At 40.2% G+C, this 19,457-nt stretch overlaps 1 protein-coding gene across 6 annotated transcripts in view; it reads right to left on the bottom strand.

The window, feature by feature from the left end:
* The window catches only part of ZMYM4 (zinc finger MYM-type containing 4), a 171,181-nt gene extending 152,463 nt beyond the window's left edge, over nt 1-18,718 (bottom strand). For 5 of the 6 annotated variants that reach the window (XM_075553764.1, XM_075553768.1, XM_075553766.1 and 2 more), the window contains exon 1: nt 18,339-18,718. Coding sequence is in view for 2 of the 6 variants with exons in the window: in XM_075553761.1 (XP_075409876.1) it covers nt 18,339-18,377 (39 nt within the window). In the remaining 4 variants the exon portion in view is untranslated. Of the gene's footprint in view, nt 1-18,329 lie in introns of all 6 variants that reach the window. The other variant, XM_075553759.1, reaches the window with a different exon arrangement.
* Between the last annotated feature and the right edge of the window lie 739 nt (nt 18,719-19,457).

Genomic DNA, 19,457 nt, shown 5'->3' with positions numbered 1-19,457 from the left:
CTGTAGATTCATCAAGCTGGATGCTAAATATTGGAAGTGGAGCAGATTTAATTTCCTGCATTATGGAAAGCAAATGTTTTGAGAATGATGAGGGCAATGAATGTACAAATGTGCTTTACACAATTGATGTATGTATGGATTGTGATAAGAGTTGTATGATCCTCCTAATAAAACATTAAAAAAAAATAACTGCCTACATTACCTGATCAAGAATATCAGCAGACATGTCATCTATTCTTCTGCAGACAGTGTCATTAGATAAGGAAAATGCACTCAATTTCATAACAAATTTGTCTCCAATCATAACTTGAACAATATCTTTGGCCACTGGCAACAGTAAATTATCAGCAATGGTGTGAGGTTTCATAGCTCTGGTGTTTTTGAGTATCACCAAATATGAAGCTTCAGTGGCCGCTATGTTTTGTTTGTGGTACTTGCCACCAGTGTCAAGTCTGGCTTTCTTGAGTCCATCGGCTTTGCTTCTAAAATTGTTGGTATCCTTGTCAGCAAGGGGTGTATGTGATGGGGTTGGCGTGATGATGTCATCACGCCGGGTACTCGTATGTGGGCTGATCTGCATGTGGGTGGACCAGTCTGGAAATTGATACAGGAGCCATGTCTCCATTCCTAATACCATCGAAATGTGTGTTTCTTGATGGTCTTAGGCGACCCTGTGAAAGGGCCATTTGACCACCAAAGGGGTCACAACCAGCAGGTTGAGAACTGCTGCTTTAAGGCCTCATACACTTTGTCTTTCTGACAGCTGGGGACCACCTACTTTCTTCACCACACTTTGCTATAGATAGCACTCATATCTTCAGTGATCGCTTCATGGGCCAAGTATGAAGTACAGCCATGTCATGAGAACTAATTATTCTTAGATTGGGACTACAAATCCATTCATTTATCTATGTCTCTGAGAACCTATACTTTCACAAAGTCCTACATGTACTGCTGACATTCAAAGTTCTGAAGAGAGTCCTGACAAGGAAGCCAGTAGCAAGGACTAGAAATGTTGATGGCATTTTTACCCAGTGTATAGGAAATCTTGAAATATGAATGGAGCACAGTTTGGAGAATAGTGTCTGAGGCAGTTTATTGGGCCAACCTGGTTGATAAACACATGTGGGATTAATTGAAAGCCGGAGGGATAAATAGCTTGGTGAGCCATGGGTCTCTTGCTTTGTAATGTTTGCACCAAAGTGCAGCTGCCTTAGCAGTTCCCTGCTTTAGCTGGCAAGGCTGACTTCCTACAAGATATCCCCAAGAAGAAGCCACATGGACCTACCCTGATGTAGCCCTGGGTGCTAGAGCACCCGTGTGGAGACCCCTGCCAGTGCTTAGATGCTTACATGTTCACTGACTCAGCTTTCCTCCTGCAGTCATCATCATCATGTCTGCTTTGAGATGGAGGAGGACTCTGTGGACTGGTGTTGGACATATGGGTTAATGTTGGACTTGTGGGTTTGGGCAGCACTGGGTTGGGATGTTTTCTGGATGCACTTAACCTTTATATAAAACTCTCTCTTATACATGAGTTTCTGTGGATTTGTTTCTCTAAAGTACCCAGACTAATACAGTATCCTGGGTATTCACACACAGCCAGGAAGGCTATCATTGCAAAAATAGGCAGAGGATGTGGCTAAGCAGATAGATTACTTAGCCTTCAACAATGAAAGAAATTTCCAAACCTTGGAGAAAGAAGAAAAAAATCAGAATTTCACAATAATCTTCAAATATTCCAGTTTCACTTAACACAGCTTCTGATGCCTAGGCTTTGCCCTGCTGATACTATTTCTTTTACATCTTCTATCTTCCTTCCGTCTTCTTGATTCCAACTCAGCATACTTTTAAAGCTGAGAGACCAACTTTGGAATGGTCCCATAACCAGTGAACTGTTACCTCGATTGAGTCCCTTTCTGTTAACCAGGTAATCAACATTAATTAATTAGGATGAGGAAAATGTTCTCTCTTTAAATTGGAGTGGAAAGAAATCCTTTTTGTTGGTTTTATGAGGATTGGGGTGCTAACCCACTAGACCAGCTGTTCAAAAACACCAGTCACTCCATGGGGAAAAGATATGGCTTTCTACTCCCCTACAGATTTACAGTCTCAGCAGGTAAAGGGCAGTTTCTAACCTGTTCTTTTGAAAAGCTAAGAGTCAGAATCAACTCAATGATAGTAATTTTGGTGTTGGGAGTTTACACCTATAGCTGCTCCAAAAGGTACTTTAAAAAGTTAAAGTAGGCCAACGTAGTCAGTTCTCATTATCTTACCCATGTCTTTACCCAAATGATTTCAATCAATAACTTAGCCAGGGATCCTAGCTCCTGTCTCCCTAAGGTTAATTCCTGTTCTGGGAGATGCTGATACTTTATTCCAGGTATCAGTTTCCCATTTTAACTTTGTTTGTTTTTCCTCACATTTACTTCTGACTTCCCAAGGTTCTTATAGCTTTTGAGGGTCAACCAAGGACTAGGCAAATGAGCAATATTCAGGGGGAAAAGGACCATTTCAGCTTCTAAATATTGTTCTATTTAATCCTGAGGGAAATCCAAAATCTCCAAAGACTTCTATTCTTTACCCTGGCTTCAGGAGAAATGTGTATGTAAAATGTGGTTGAGTTGAAGAATCTAGAGGTCAGTGAGCTTTCACCCTTTTTCTATAAGAAGCATGCTATCGGTACGTTAATAATTCACCTTTTTTAACATCTCTAAATAAAAAACTGGAACGTTTTAAAGAATATAATCGTGTCAGCTGTAGATTTTTCTTTGATATATTAAATACAAAAATAGCTTCCAAAAGTTTGTGAAATTAAAGAAATGGAGTTTTTCCATAACTTTTTGAAACCCCTTTTTGTATCCTTCTGCTTTTAGAAAATGACTATTTGGCTGCCAAATACATGGACAGCTGCCCCTCCCCCAGAAGAATTTACTCAGAGGACAGCACTGAAGCTACAGCTCAGGGAGAGGGAAAAGTCTGACCAGAGCACAAGGGAGCAAATGACGGGGGAGGAAGATAGAGTGGAGCACATCCTGGCCCACCTAGCCTTGAGGACAATATCCCCGCTCATAGCAGCCAATGCACAGAGACGTCCATTCTGGCTGGCCCCACTATGAGACACGACATCCCTCACTGACCCATAGCCTTACAAGGGACAACACTGGAGACATGGTGTGGGAATGGCACCCGATCTGACCCCACCCACACTGAATCAAAATACTAAGGGTGTGCAGCAGAACAGCAAGTGGAGCAGAGCCAATGAAGTCCCAAGAGAGTACCAAAAATAGACTTTGGGGCCAGGGTATGGCACCCCTCAGACACGACCGGAAAACACTCCTAAAGGCCAACAAACAGACCTTGAACTATTTACAGGCATTTTTGCCATTGGTTTTTTGTTGTTGTTTTCTTTTGTTGCTTTGTTTTGCTCTGTCTTGTCTTTTTGTGTGTGCATATTATTATCTCAGCAGATCTATCTAGAAAAGAGGCTGGATAAACAATCTGGAGGAGAAAACAACAGGGCAACAGTTCCGCGGGGATATGGGAGACAGGGAGGTGAGGGAAAGGAAGGGGTATTAACCAACCCAGGGACAAGGGAACAACAAGTGATTCAAAATCAGTGGCGAGGAGGGTGCAGAAGGCCTGGTAGAACAATGTAACACAGGAATCACTGAAACTCAAATGAAGGCTGAGCATGATAATGGGACAAGATGAACGTAAGAGGAAATAGAAGAACTAGGAGTCAAAGGGCATTTAAAGAGGTCTAAATAAAGGCATGTACATATGTAAATATATTTATATAAGATGATGGAGAAATAGATCTATGTGCATATATCTATAAGTTTAGTATTAATGTAGCAGATGGACATTGGGCCTCTACTCAAGTACTCCCACAATGCAAGAACACTTTGTTCTATTAAACTGGCATTCCATGATGCCCACCTTCCCAGCATGATCACTGAAGACAAAGCAGGTGCATTAGCAAATGTGGTGAAGAAAGTAATTGTTGATGCCCGGCTATCAAGATATAGCATCTGGGGTCTTAAATGCTTGAAGGTAAACAAGTGGCCATCTAGCCCAGAAGCAAAAAAGCCCATATGGAAGAAACACACCAGCCTGTGTGATCACGAGTTGTCAATAGGATCAGGCATCAGGCATCAAAGAACAAAAAAAATCATATCACTGTAAATGAGAGGGAGTGGGGACCCAAAGCCCATCTTTAAGCAACTGGACATCCCCTTAGAGAAGGGAATGTGGGGAGGAGAGGAGCCAGTCATGCTGCAGTGTAGCAACAATGAAACATATAACTTTCCTCTACTTTTTAAATGCTTCCTCCCCCCTCCCACTATCATGATACCAATTCTACTTACAAATCCAGCTAGATACCAAGGGTTCAAGTAGAAAGCAAATGTTTTGTGAACAATGATGGCAACAAATGTACAAATGTGCTTGACACAATGGATGTGTGTATGGATTGTGATAAGAGTTGTATGAGCCCCCAATAAAATAATTTTAAAAAAGAAAATGACTATTTGGCAACTAAAAGGCAGATGGTCTAAAGCTAACACAAATCAATATTTTAAAATTATTTTTTAAGTTCTGGTTTCAAAATTTTAAAAATCAAAAGGCAAACAAGGAAATGAGAGAACACAAAATGAAACGATACAAATCACCTTTATGGGACTCCGGATAACTATTTTTTAGAAAACAAACTCATTGCCATCAAGTCAATTCCCATAGAACTACTTCAGTTGGTTTCCAAGGTTCTAACTCTATGTGAGTAGAAAGCCTCAACTTTCTCTCAAGGAGCAGTTCGTGGTTCCAAACTGCCAACCTGGAAGCCAACACATAACCTAAAACATTGTAAGGGTTCCTATGACTATACAGAAGACTTTAAAATAATAGTGTTAAATATACTCAAAGATGCAGACCATACCACAGTGCACCAAACCATGAGGGAAACTTGGCCGCGTGGAGGAAACACAGGACTGGCCCCAAACAGAGTCAATCTGACCCCATCCCTAGAAATACTGGTGACAGAGAACATCACTAACCCAACAGGATGGGGAGAAGGGCCAGCATGTCATGACCACACAGGAGACCAGGAAGGAACAAAAGAAAGGGGCAGACAGTCTGGACCCCATGCTGGCACACCAGGCTCCCCTGTGGGGAGCAGCTGCTACACAGGGGACTGTGGGGCTGACAACAGCTTTTGCAATGTTATCCCCTTACTGGAGCAGATTGCGACAGAGAACATATCTGGGGTCACACTGCAGGGAGGTAGTAATGTCTGAACTCCCTGCAGCGGGGCGAACCAAGAAGAGAACAGAACAGATCAGCAACCGGAGCAAAGCAAAGCTATGAAGCCCCTGAAGAGGCCCCAAAATGGACTTCAGGCTAGGAGGGAGAGATTCCCCATAATCAGTGGGGAGATAGTCATGAAGGTCAGCGAACAGTCCTGGAATTGATGTATATTTTTTCTCCTTTTTTTAAAAAAAATCTTCTTTCTTCCTTTTTTCTCTCCTTTTCTTCTTTAAATCTTTTATTTTCTTTTTGTTTGGTCTATGTCATAGTTGGTTTGCCTACTTGTGTAAGATAGGCATGGGAAGCAAGCCCGAAAAGAACACAGCGGGACCAACGGTCCTGGGGATTTGGAGGGTAAGGGCAGCAGGGGAAGCATGCAGGGAACAGGCAGCACCATAAACAAGGGAACCACTAGGGAATTAAGAGTCAACAACAAGGAGGAGATAGAGATCCTGAGGGTGTCAGAGCAACAGCAAACTAGCTAAGAGGAAGTTCTAAGCTGCGGAAATAGGGGGAAAGTGATGGTGGGGCAGGAAGAAAGTAAAAGAAACAGAGGAAGGATCTAGGAAGCAAAGCAATGGATAGAGGTATAAGCATAGGTGTACACATATGTAAATACATTAATCCACAAAAAATGAGGCATTAGCCTATGTACACAGATTTATACGGCAATACACTGTGGTAGTGGATGGACTTCGGACCTCTGTTCATATCCTCCCTCAATACAAGTACACTTTGTTCTAAAAAATCAGCATTCTGATATGCTCATCTTCCTGACACAATCACTGAAGACAAAACGAGTGCATAAGCAAATGTGGTGAAGAATATGGATGGTGTCCAGCCATTAAAAGATATAGCGTCTGGGGTCTTAAAGGCTTAAAGTTAAACAAGCAGCCATTCAGCAGAGAAGCAACAAACCCACAAGGAAGAAGCACACAGTCAGTGCGATCACCAGGAGTCATTGGACCGGTAATGGCATCAGAAGACACAAAACAAACAAACAATAAAAACATATTGTTGAGAATAATCAAGGGCAGAGACCCAAAGCCTATCTGTAGATAATGGAAGAAGCTCCCCACAGAGAGGCCACAGGGAAGGGGTGAGTCAACCAGGGTACACTAAAGCACTGATGAAACACACAATAATCCTCTGGTTCCTCGAGACAATGGACAGCGTAAGATAAGAAATAATAACAACATATAATTGACCAAGTATTCACGAAGGCAGGAGGGTACAGGAGGGAGGGGGGAAAAAAGAGTTATTGCAAAGGCTCAAGTAGAAAATGTTTTGAAAATGATGATGGCAACATATGTATAAATATGTTTGACACAATTGATGTATGGAATGTTACACGAGTTGTAAGAGCTCCCAATAAAAATGACTTTAAAAAGAAAGTAAAACAATTAGATAAATATGCTCAAAGATTTTTTTAAATATCAGAAAAGCAATAAATAGGAAAAATATCACTATTAGTATAAAAAGAAATCCTTTTTACTACTTGGAAAATTACACTAACTAAAAGAAAACTATCACCAGAAACACAAGAGCAGATTTAAGATAATAGAAAAAAAATGTGATCAGAAAACAACTAAAAGTAATGAGTCTGAAGAGGAAAAACACAAAAAAGAATGAAGAAAATTAAACAGACCTATAAAATTACATGGCACCCTCAAGCAACCCAACATGTATATTAACAAGAGGTCCAAAAGAAGGAGAGAAGGGTATAAAAAGTATATCTGAAGAAATGACAAAAAGAACTCCCCAAATTTGACAAAAGACACCAATTTAAACATCGAAGAAGTCCGATGAATACCAACAAGATAAACTCAAAGACATCCACTCTACGGTACTGTGTTGTTTAATTCTCTAAAAATAAAAAGGAAATCCTGAACTCGACAAAAACTAAGTGAATCCAGCCTCTATCCCAGCTACGCTGACCCCACTCCCCACAAGAATGCACTCCAGAGGAGGGCACTGAAGATACAACCCAGGAAAGTAGCAGCTCTGCCCTGTCCACTTACTCTGAAAATAGACTTTGGACTCAGGGGGCAGAGCTTGCCACTGCATCAGACCCGATGGGAAAACATTCAAAGGGTCAGCAGACAGACCTATTCATAGGCTATTTTTTGTTTTGTCTTTTCTCTTGTTTTGATTTTTCATGTCTATCTACATAAGATAGGCAAGATAAACAATCCTCCTGAAGAGAAAACAAAACAACAATGGAACCAACTTGGGGGGGAGGGGCATGGGAGAGAAGGAGGTGGGGGAAAGGGAAGGAGGAGCCAACAAACCCAGGGACAAGGGAACAAGAGACCTAAAATCAATAGTGAGAAGGTAATAGAATGCCTGGTAGGGTTCGATCAAGAGCAATGTAGCTGAGAAAAAGTAGAGAGAGCAGAATGAAGGCTGAACATGAAAGTGGGACAGGAGGAAAGTAAAATGAAATAAAGAAAAGAACTAGGAAGCAAAAGACATTTATAGAGGTATAAACATGGCATGTACATATGTAAATATATTAATATATAATGATAAGGATATGTCTATATGCATATATTTATAAGTTAAGTATTAAGGTAACAGAAGAACATTGGGCCTCTATTCAAGTCCTCCTTCAACACAAAATCACTTTGTTCTAATAACCTGGCATTCTGTGAGGCTCACATTCCCAAAATATCACTGACAATAAAATGGGCATAAACTGTGGTGAAGAAAGCTGATAGTGCCCAGCTATTAAAAAATATAGCTGAATCGTGAAAAAATATATATATAGCATCTGGGGTCTTAAAGGCTTTAAGTTAAACAAGTGGCCATCTAGCAGGGAAGCAACAAAGCCCACATAGAAGAAGTACACCAACCTGTGTGGCCAAAAGGTGTTGACAGGATCAGGTATCAGGCATCCGAAGACCCAAAACAAACAACTATTTTGATGTGGCGGGTAGGAATAGAGACCCAAAGCCCATCTGTAGATAAAGGGACATCCCATCACAGTCACAGAAGGGTCACAAGAAAGGGAAAAGACAGCCAGGATCCAGAATAGCACAGGCTAAATACACAACATTCCAGTTCTTTAATGCTTCCTCCCCCACCTCCCACTTTCATGACCCCAGTTCTACCTTACATATACAGCTAGACCGGAGCATGTACACTGGTATAGATAAGAACTCTTGACACGCAGAATCCAGGAGAGATAAACAAACCCCTAAGCAACAATTATGGGAGTAGCAATAGCATGAGGGTAGGAGGAAGGCGGGGGAAGAGGAGGGAGAAAGGGGGAACCAATTGCAGTGACTGACATATAATCCCCTCCCCAGGGAGATGAACAACAGAAAGGTGGGTGAAGGGAGATAGTGAATGGTGTTAAGATATGAAAATAAAAATAATTTATACATTACCAAGGATTCACGAGGTTGGGAGGGTGGGGGAGGGAGGGAAAAAAGAGGAACTGATACCAAGGGCTCAAGTAGAAAGAAAATGTTTTGAAAATGATGATGGCAACTTATGTATAAATGTGCTTAATACAATTAATGTATGGACAGTTACAAGAGCTGCCCCAAAATAATGATTTATAAAACAGTAACAATAATCTAGACTAGATAAAACACAACAAAATGTTGATGTGGGAGATCTACATAGGAGATTCGCTGTACTGTTCTCGTTTGTGTGAAATTCTTTATTATAATAAATTTTTTTAAAAGAACTACCATTTAAATGTACCAAATACAAAAATGTATGCCTTAGTGTGATAGCTCCTGAACCGTAGCTTTGGGAGTTGCGCGACATCGAGTCAGTCTTCTGAAAACTGGTCAAAAATTAAAGCACTTGCTCTGCTTTTCTTATATAAGTGATATTGCAGAGGAGCCAAATAATTAATACATTTTTATGAAAGAATTCCAGTGAACATATATTGGAGAAAAGAGAAAAATCTGTCTCGTAGGGAAATATGGCTCCAAGGCACCAATAAACTGGCAATTAGATGAAAAGCTACAAAGCAGCTTTACAATGCTGACACGACTGTCAGGGCCACCTAAGCCAAACGATCCGTTTTATCAGCACTGCAAGCAAGCCAACCTTTCACGTCCTTCTGGAACAAACTCACAGAAACACCAAATAGGGCAACTATACTTATATATCCTAGTTTGCCCAGAACAAACTCATTATAAGGGAGCTAAAAAAGTTCTTGGAAAATGAAATAAAAAGATAAGAGTTTTTTCCACAAACTCTTTGAAGCTGCTTCTTCCTATTGCTATTGTTTTAATTTAAGTATGAATAGTATCCCTTTTATTCTTAAAATCATCGCTTTCTAGAATTAAAGGATTATTCTATCTATGAATGTTTCTTGTCAAAGAATCAGCATCTAAATCAGGTCACACCATTCCAAGTTCTCAACTGTGGCTGCACAGTGCAATCATTTAGGATAGTTTTCAAAATGCTGATACCTAAACACTACTCCATTCTGAATCCCATTTAATGTATCCTCAGAACTGGGATGTTTTAAAAGCTCCCCAGGTAATTCTAAAGTTTCAACAACAATGGAGAAACACAGCCCTGTATCTCAGTTTGTGGGTAAAAGTTTATATTAAACACCCAATTTGTAGAAGGCTATGGGTAGTGGAAGGTTTCTGGAGGGTGGGGAGAGTGAGGGGATTTGGGAAGCAAACAATAAATGCAGCAGGGGGAATGGAGCACAAGAACTGATTAAAAGCAATTGAATATTATATCAAGAAAACTACTAAAAAAAGGAATCAAACGTGACCAATGGTTACCGTGGGTGAAGGAGCAAAAGTTGTTGCTTAAAGGGCACTGCGTTTATATTAATGGTGGCAGAGTAATTTGGAAAAGGCTCTCAATAGTGGTTATACAACACAAAGAGTATAATCAATGGCACTGAATTATACATGCAGAAGTTGTAGAACTGGAGAATATTTTGTTGGGTATGTTTTTGCCACAAGTAGAAAAAAAATAATTACATGTATCAATGAGTACAGGAAGAAACTGTCCTAGAACTGAAATGTGGTGATAACTGTACAACTCTTCTTGATATGACTGAATTATTGAATTGTATGACATGGGTGAAGTGTTAATAAAACTGTTAAAAAAGAAAAGAAATGGTTTGTCAGGTACAATCTTTGGTCTAAGGCAGAAGTTAACTAAGCTACAGCTTCCACAAAGCATGAAAGAGTAACGATGAAATTAACAATATTCAGTGTGACAAAGATGGGGGAGGGAAAGTGGAGGGTCAAAAAAAACTGTTAGCATCCCAAAATTAATTGTACCTAATATCTGACTTTAAGAAGTTCCTGTTTTCAGTATCAGGTTGAACCATAAGAAAATGCATTTTATGGTCACATAAATAGTTCACCTTATTAGTATTACTAAAACATATATTTACCTAAAGTAAACTAATCAGAATTTTTAAAGAAATGTGTTATTTGAATGATGGCTGATCTCCTAATATAGAATTCAAAAAACATCTTCTGAGTAACTACAAACATCAAACCCTTAATTAATGCAGTTTCAAAGAAACTTGTGGGCACATCGGCTTCTCCCAGAAGCCCTATCTTCTGCAAATAGTCATTTGGTCAGGTCCATTTTGTCTTTTATTATCCTCACACCATGTCCACAGCCAAATGCTCTCAGGGCACTGCATGGCCAGTGCTTGCCCCCTACCAAGGAAGTGCCAACAACAACAAAGCCCAAACTCACTGCCAGAGTAATGATACCACATAGAAATCCTACAGGATAGGGTGAAACTGCCCAATTTCTGAGACTGTAAGTAACTCTTTCTTGGAGGAGAAAAGCCCCATCTTTCTCCCACAGAGCAGTTGGCGGTTTCCAGCTCCCAGGACTATGCCACCAGGGCTCAGAGACATTACAATTTTACATTTATCTACTCCCACTGTCTTTAGAAAATAAGAAAATCATTCCGCTTTCAAAGGTACAATCTTTAAAATAAAAACATGGCTTTAAAACATTTAGTTTATATTTTCTAAACAATAGTTCATTGTGAAGATGTTTTAAGATGATTAAACAATATGCAAACAAGAATACATCTTTGGGGCAAAGGAGCAAATTTGCTTTTTCCCGAGAATTTGCACCATTATAATTTAAATATAGCTCAAATTATTTTAAGGTTCATAAATTTCTAATAAAGAATTCTATGCTTTTAACCAATGAGAATATAAATATATATAAATATAAAGACTAACGATAAAAATTTCTGGACAACTCAAGTTCTAACCTAGAATAGACATTAAACAGGAACACTTGAAAGTAACCCTTGGTTTAAGCCACTTAACATGATCTTGAGAAATCTCTGTGCCTCCTTTCCCTGGAAAAATGGGATACAAATGAAATGAAAGGATTTAAAGAGATATTAACATATCAAATATTTTTAAATGACAGGCACAAAAAAAATGTTTTTAATGACAGGCACTTAAAAGTTTGTATCAGCTGAAAGAGCCCCCAATAAAATGATTTTTTAAGTTTTTGAATAAAAAATTTTTTTTAATATCAAGTATTATCACCACTATTTACAGGTGTTATATGAAAAGAATTCAGAATCAATGTCAATACGCAAATGATCTCTTTAAATGATCTCTATACAGTGAGCCAATCCATTCTTAAAGTTGATTATTTATACTGTGTACATATCAGTTGCATGTTTTTGAATTGCATTTTTGTCTTTCTTATGTTGTTGAAAATATATACACACATAGCAAAACATAGTTCAACAATTTTACATGTAAAATTTGCACTTCAGTGACAGTGATTACATTCAAGTTGTGCAACCATTCTGACTCTCCTTTTCTGAATTGTTGCTAACCACTATCACCCTACATCCCCATTATTATGAACTCACGGGCCCTAAGTTTCCTATCTTTGAAGTGGCTGTTGTCAATTTGATCCCATATAGGTAGTTTGTAAATGAGCACAATCCTTAAAGCAAGCTATGAACAGCATATATTTTTAATGATATGTGTAACTCCATATTTTAAGTAACATTTAACAAAGAAAAGAATACAGTAAAGAATTGAGCAACCTTTTGGAATATTAAAATAACAAAAATCCAAAACAAAAATTCTCCACAATACCAAAGTAAAATCAAAGTCAAAATACATATTCAATCTTTACAGAGCTATATTAAGATAACACTTTATGTTCTACATATTCACTTCATTATTCCATTCTGCTGGATTTTCGCCTTATCTTTCCTTTCCCAGGCCCCTTTAAAGGTTGCAAACTGACAGGTACCTAACCACTTTTCAAGTTTATACCACATACAAATAATACACAGACATAAAAGAAGGGAGAAAGTCTTTATGCTTTTACAAAAATAAAAACAAACTACTTATACATATGCTTTTTCTCTTTTAAACATATGAAATATGCCTCCAACAATATACACAGAAATTTATGAAAATAGATAAAATAAATAAGAAAATAACTTACTAGACTAGTACATAAATTTACAAAAATTTTTTAATTATGAGCTTTTGAAAGATACAGGAATTAAGATCATATGCTTTATAACACACTCTAATGTTGATGTTTTTAGGTTCCTTAGCCATGCTACAGCTATGTATGGATAATTCCACTCTTATCAATAAGCCTATCTAATGAAATAAACCTATCTAATAAAAATTTTACCCTTTAAGAACTCACAGTGGGTACCAATTGCAATGATCGACACATAACCACCATTCCATCCCCCACCCTAGGAGGACAAACAACAGAAACCATGGGAGAAATGCGACAGTGGTCAGGGTAAGATATGAAAATAATAATAATTTATAATTTATCAAGGGTCACGAGGGTGGGAGGGAAAGGAGCTGGTAATAAGGGCTCAATAGAAAGTAAATGTTTGAGAAATAATGATGCGACACATGTACAGATATGCTTGATCCAAACATCAATTGTTGTAAGAGCCCCCAACAAAATGATCTTTTAAATAAAAAAATTCACAGTAATAGCCCCCAAATTACCTAACTATAGCTTATGTGTCTGTATAAGTAATGACTTCAGTTTTTGTGTTTTTTTAAATCATTTTATTGGGGGCTCGTACAACTCTTATCACAATCCACACATACATCCATTGTGTCAAGCACATTTGTACATTCATTGCCCTCATCATTCTCAAAACATTTGCTCTCCACTTTAGCCCCTGACATTAGCTCCTTGTTTTCCCCTCCCTCCCCACACCCCGCTCCTAAACTCAGTTCTTTTCTACTTGAGAGATGATTACTGGACATGGTGCTGATTCACTCATATACTGTTACCCTATGTTAACAAATTAAGAAACTGGCATGATTGCAAAATCCATGTTTACTGAATACAATCAAACCAACTTTGTCTAGTTGCCTGGGAACCTGGTGGTACACTAGGTTACAAGTTGGGTTACTAAACACAAGGTCAGCAGTTCAAGCACACCAACTGCTCTGCTAGCGAAAAGAAATAAGGCTTTCTGCTCTGGTAAAAGATTTGCATCCTCAGAAACCCAAAAGGGCAGTTCTAGTCTGTCTTTTTTTTTTTAATCATTTTATTAGGGACTCATACAACTCTTATCACAATCCATATATACATCAATTGTGTAAAGCACATTTGTATTTTCATTGCCCTCATCATTCTCAAAACATTTGCTCTCCTCTTAAGCCCCTGGTATCCACTCATTTTTCCCCTCCCTCCCCGCTTTCCCTTCCCTTATATACCCTTGATAATTTATAAATTATTATTTTGTCATGTCCTGCACTGTCCGAAATTATTATTTTGTCATGTCTTGCACTGTCCGACATCTCCCTTCACCCAATTTTCTGTTGTCCCCCAGGGAGGAGCTCACATGTAGATCCTTGTAATTGGTTTCCCCTTTCTAACCCATCCTCCCTCCACCTTCCTAGTATCGCCACTCACACCACTAGTCCTGAAGGGATCACCTGTCCTGGATTCCCTGTGTTTCCAGTTCCTATCTGTACCAGTGTACATCTCTGGTCTAGCCATATTTGTAAGGTAGAATTGGGATCATGATAGTTGGGGAGGAGGAAGCATTTAGGAACTAGAGGAAAGTTGTATGTTTCATCGTTGCTACATCTACTCTTGTCTTATAGGATCACAAGTGTCAGTATAAACTTAATGGCAATGGGTTTGGTTTGGGGTTTTTATTCTCAATGCCTACAAGCAAAAATATAGAACACCAGGCAAGCACATCTGTAATGTAGGATTGTTACCCCACTCGCCTCAAAACACAGGCACCTAATTATAATCCAGGACCATCTGAAGTTTGAAAATTTTGCATCAGGAGAGAATGTGGGAGTATAAAACATGGCATAAAAGATTCACAGAAGCTCCTCCAAAATAAAGCAGATAATTCGATACCCAAGTCATTGTCTGTAATAAGGAAACTTTTCTTAACACTGAACAAAAAATCAACAAGTCTTTTGCGTTCCTATTGTGAAGGTGGGCTGCAATCCACATGGTCGGCAGTTGGAAATGACCAGCAGCTCCAAGGAGAAAGACTGGGCTTCCAACTCCAGTAAACTGCTGCAGTCACAGAATCCCACAAAGGGGTGCTGAGTCAGCACTGACTTGATGGCAGAGTTTGATTTTTCAGAGAAGGATGGAAAAAGCATTAAAATAGGTCCTGCCCTAAGAGTTCACCATTTAGCAGGAGAGGCAGAATATATCATCCTCGAAGTCCAGAACTCCCACAGCATAGCGCCTAACACACAGGTGCTCAACGCCTCTTCTGTGGCTTATGGTTATACAGTGCAGACAGCAACCATAATACACTTAATAGCTTTACACCACTGCAGTTTTAGAGTAAATAACCTAAAGCTATTATTTATATCTATGCAGTTCCTTTGAACAGCCTCAAGGGAAGCAAACTATTTTTTAATTGATCTGTATAGTCCCCACTAATCTGCTTAAAGTATGCATATGCAATTCACATGGAGGATGACACAAAAACATGAATAAAAGCACTTGGTATCATTTAGAACAACTGCAAAAACCATAAAACTCACTGAGATCAAGTCAATTCTGACTCAAAGCAACTCCATAGGGCAGGGTCTAAGTGTCCTTGCAGGTTTCCAAGACTGTAACTCATCTTTCTCCTGCGGACTGCTGACCTTGTGACTGGCCGCCCAACAATGTAACCCACTATGCCACCACTAACCAAGTATTAGACAGAAAAAGGACTATGGCGCATACATCATACAAAATGGGGAAAGCCTACATAAGTTTAGTGTGCATTACATGTTGTTACAAAATAGCTTCTATTGCTACCAGCATGGAACCATTTAATGTATTACAGAGAAGGGAGAATATATTTCAAATAACCAAATTTGTTGACAAAGTACTTAAATGGTTTCTAGAACAGTTGTAAGATGAAAGATAATAGCATTAGTGTCCACTGAATGCTAGGATCACTTTGAAAGATTACACGATTTAAGATCATTTACATCTTAAGTTGGTGAACCTTCACGCAAAACAAATGTGCTTCCAGTTTAAAACTGACCCGCCCACCTTGAAGAATAATCTAAAATTTCAAAATACGTGCATCCCATATCCTAGAGTTATACTAAACGAACAACTTGGACATACTATCATACAACTTAGCTTGCTCTATCAGTAACTAATTATATCACAATTTTGTGTAACTAAAATTATCATCATTGAATTTTAATCATTAAAACTATCACATTAAGATTAGCTAATTACACCAGACTGTGTGATCATGAGGTGTGGATGGGATCAGGTATCAGGCATCTAAGACCCTGAACAGAATGTGCGGATGTGCTTTATACAATTGATGTATGTATATGTATGGATTGTGATAAGAGTTGTATGAGCTCCTAATAAAATGTAAAAAAAGAAAAGGAAAAAAAAAGAAAATGATTAGGGCAAAGAATGTACAGATGTGCTTTATACAATTGATGTATGTATATGTATGGATTGTGATAAGAGTTGTATGAGCCCCTAATAAAATGTTAAAAAAAAAAGACCCTGAACAAAATCATACCCAATGTGAATTGGGGGGCAGGGGATGGTGTGGAGACCCAATGCACATCTGTAGACAATTGGACATCCCCTCACAGAGGGGTCACAGGGAAGAGATGAGCCAGTTAGGGTGCAGTATATCACTGATGAAACACACAACTTTCCTCTGGTTCTTTGGTGTTTTCTTCACTGCACTATCATGACCTCAATTCTTCTACCTTACAAATCGAATTAGACCAGAACATGCATACTGCTACAGAAAAGAGCGCGTAACACTGGGAATCCAGGATAGATAAACCACTCAGGGCCAATGAGAGTAGAGATACCAAGAGGATTAGGGGACGGTGTGGGGAGAAAAGGGAGAATCAATCACAGGATCAATCTAGAACCCCCTCCCAGGGGGATGAATAACAGAAAAGTAGGTGAGGAGTGACAGAGGATGATGTAAGATATGAAAATAATAATCTATAAGGGTTTATGAGAGAGGGCGGGTGGGGAAGGGAGGGGGAAGAAATGGGAAGCTGATATCAGGGGCTCAAGTGGGAAGAGAATGCTTTGAACATTATGATGGTGGCATATGTGCAAATGTGTTTGACACACTGGATGAATATATGGATTGTGGTAAGAGATTTAAGAGCCCCAATAAAAGAAAAAAATATGTTAATTGATGAAGAAATCAAGAGGTGGACAGGTGGAAGAACTGTATGATAAAATAGTAAAAAAAATAGTAAAATAATGACAGAATCTAGCTAGTGGGTTTATAATGTTTCCTGTGATTTTTTTTAACTTTACTGTGCAAATGACCATTTTTTTCAAATGACTTGGTAGAGGAAAGGGGCTGGGATTGAATACCACTTGATACTTCTTCGGCTATGTGTAATTTAAACTTTTAGAAGGGAAATACAATTTAACTCCTATGTGGCATCTAACACAGGCACTGTAGTTGAAACAAGTCTGTATTAAAATCCAAGTTCTGTCTCTAACTGTCAGACCTCGAGTATGTTAGTCAACCTCTTCTAAGCCTAAATGAGTTTTGCAATGACTGGTATATAGTAAGTGCTCAAAATGTTAAGATTAATGCCAGTATGAACTTGCTAATTCTATGCTTAACTTAAAGGGTGATCATTTTGGGGCAGTTTGATCATTTTGGGGCTTATCCTAAAATAAGATAGATTCCTGATAAGAAACTTACTGCTATTTGAGAGCAAGAGTGAGGGGAATTAAAGAAAAGAATAAAAGAATAAAAACATTATTGTTTGTAATTGGTAGTATTGTTCTCTAGCTGGGAAAACCATTCGGAATTAAACATGAAACTTTCAAGACAAAGTTTAAAGGCACTCAATAACTCATAGGCAGAATTTCACCTCAGCAGGTTGGTTGGGTACAAGTTCTGTCATACTCTTCCACGTTCCTAACTGCAGCTAGAGGCTAGCCTAGGACACTGTATTTTATGGCTGCACAACTCTTCCCCCTAACTCAGAGCAAGCCAAGGACCCCACTTCACAGGCAAAAGCACCACCTGTACATTGGTCTTGATAAAGGTTATAGGGGGAGGGGGCAAGGGGAGGAATATGAATTTGCATTAGTCTTACTGGAGAACCCTTCTGGCTATTTCTCATGAGCCCCCCCCCCCTCCTGGACTTACTCCCGCCCCACCCCCTGCACTTATCTTCTCCCCCAGTTAAACTTCCAGACTCTTAATCTACTAAAGATGCACTTAGGAATCTGAGACCTTTTCCGTTCCTGATCCTCAAAACCCACCAGAGTACTAGGGGGCGGGAAGGGGGCAGGAAAAAAAAAAAGCAAACAACAGCCCCCGCCCCTCCCCCTGAACCAGGAGCAAATCTTTGTCCCACCTGCCCAAGGACCATTCGCCTGCGCGTTCCAGACCCACTGTGGATTCGGACCTGCCAGCAACCTGTGCCAACCGGGCCTCGGCAAGCCCTCCAAGAGCTAGCGCACGGCCATGCCCGGCCCGGCCGCTGCCCGCGGCCCCCGCCCCGCCCCCCGCGCCCGCCGCCGGAGGGCTGCCTCACCTCACCTACCCTCTTTCGGGGGGCAGACTCCACCTCTCTCTCCGCCATGTTGGGCCCCGCTCTGAACCTCTGCGGCTCCCGGCGCGGTGGCGGCGGCACCTCTCAGGCCCCCGGCCCCCGCCCACACTGCAGGCACTGCCGCCGCGAAGCAGCTCCCCCAGACCTGGCCGGGCCTGGCGCTGAGAGTGGGGAGGGGGCGGATACCGCGCGCCCGGCCGGAGATCCTGGGCTCCCCAGGGTGCGCGCGCGGGTGGAGGGCCTGCCCTGGGAAGGGGGGCCGGGACTCGGGGGGTTAATGGCCTCCAAGGGGCCCGGTGAGTAGGATTATTTTCTCTGAGAGAAATTCCTCCGCCTGCGGGTTCTTAAAGAGATCACTAAACCAGCCCCTTGCGCGCGCCCCGGGTGCGCAGGCGCACCTTAAGCCCCGCCTTCCTTTCCCACCAACCCTCCAGTCCTGAGCGTGCGCGGTGAGTGGCCCAGGGTAGGCCAAATCCTGCAAGTTTCTTTTCTGCCAGCAGCTGCTCCCACCACTCTACTATGGCCGCTGCTTTAAAGGGGCCATGACTTCGTAATGAAAGAGGGTTGAAAGAAATTCGTGATAGGACAATCTGGATAATTGGGTAAAATTTCAATGAGGGGTACACATCGCTGTCTTACACCTGACTACTGAAGATGCTACTGTAAAGGAAATACAATGATGAGCTAAATTTCCCAATGGACGCTTGAGCATGGAGAAATCAATGTAGGACCCAATTAGTAATCTCAAGAAGACCCGACTTTTCCGGCTTCAGACAACTTGATTTGAAGCACTATTGACTTATTAAAGACCAGTCTCCTTTGATGGTCTTGAAGACTGACCAAGAACTAGACATCATTTCCTCAACAATAATTTGTCCTTAGAATCTCAAAACAGGGAAGCATCTTAGAAGCCATCTATTTCATTGCTTCCAGTAGCAACAACCTAGTCACAAAAGTCATGTGCCCACATGGCAGCTAGTTGGCTTGGAATTAGACTGCGGATTTAACCACACTTCTCTTGGATTTTCAACGCACCAAAGCTGACTTAGATCAATTAATTTTTATCTACTAACTGTAGAAGATTTAAAAATGAAAGTTTCGTGCTATTTC

The sequence above is a fragment of the Tenrec ecaudatus genome, chromosome 1 (genome assembly GCF_050624435.1).
Source record: "Tenrec ecaudatus isolate mTenEca1 chromosome 1, mTenEca1.hap1, whole genome shotgun sequence".
Taxonomy (NCBI): Eukaryota; Metazoa; Chordata; class Mammalia; order Afrosoricida; family Tenrecidae; genus Tenrec; species Tenrec ecaudatus.
The sequence above is the reverse complement of the archived record's forward strand: the minus strand, read 5'-3'. Positions and strand labels throughout refer to the sequence as shown.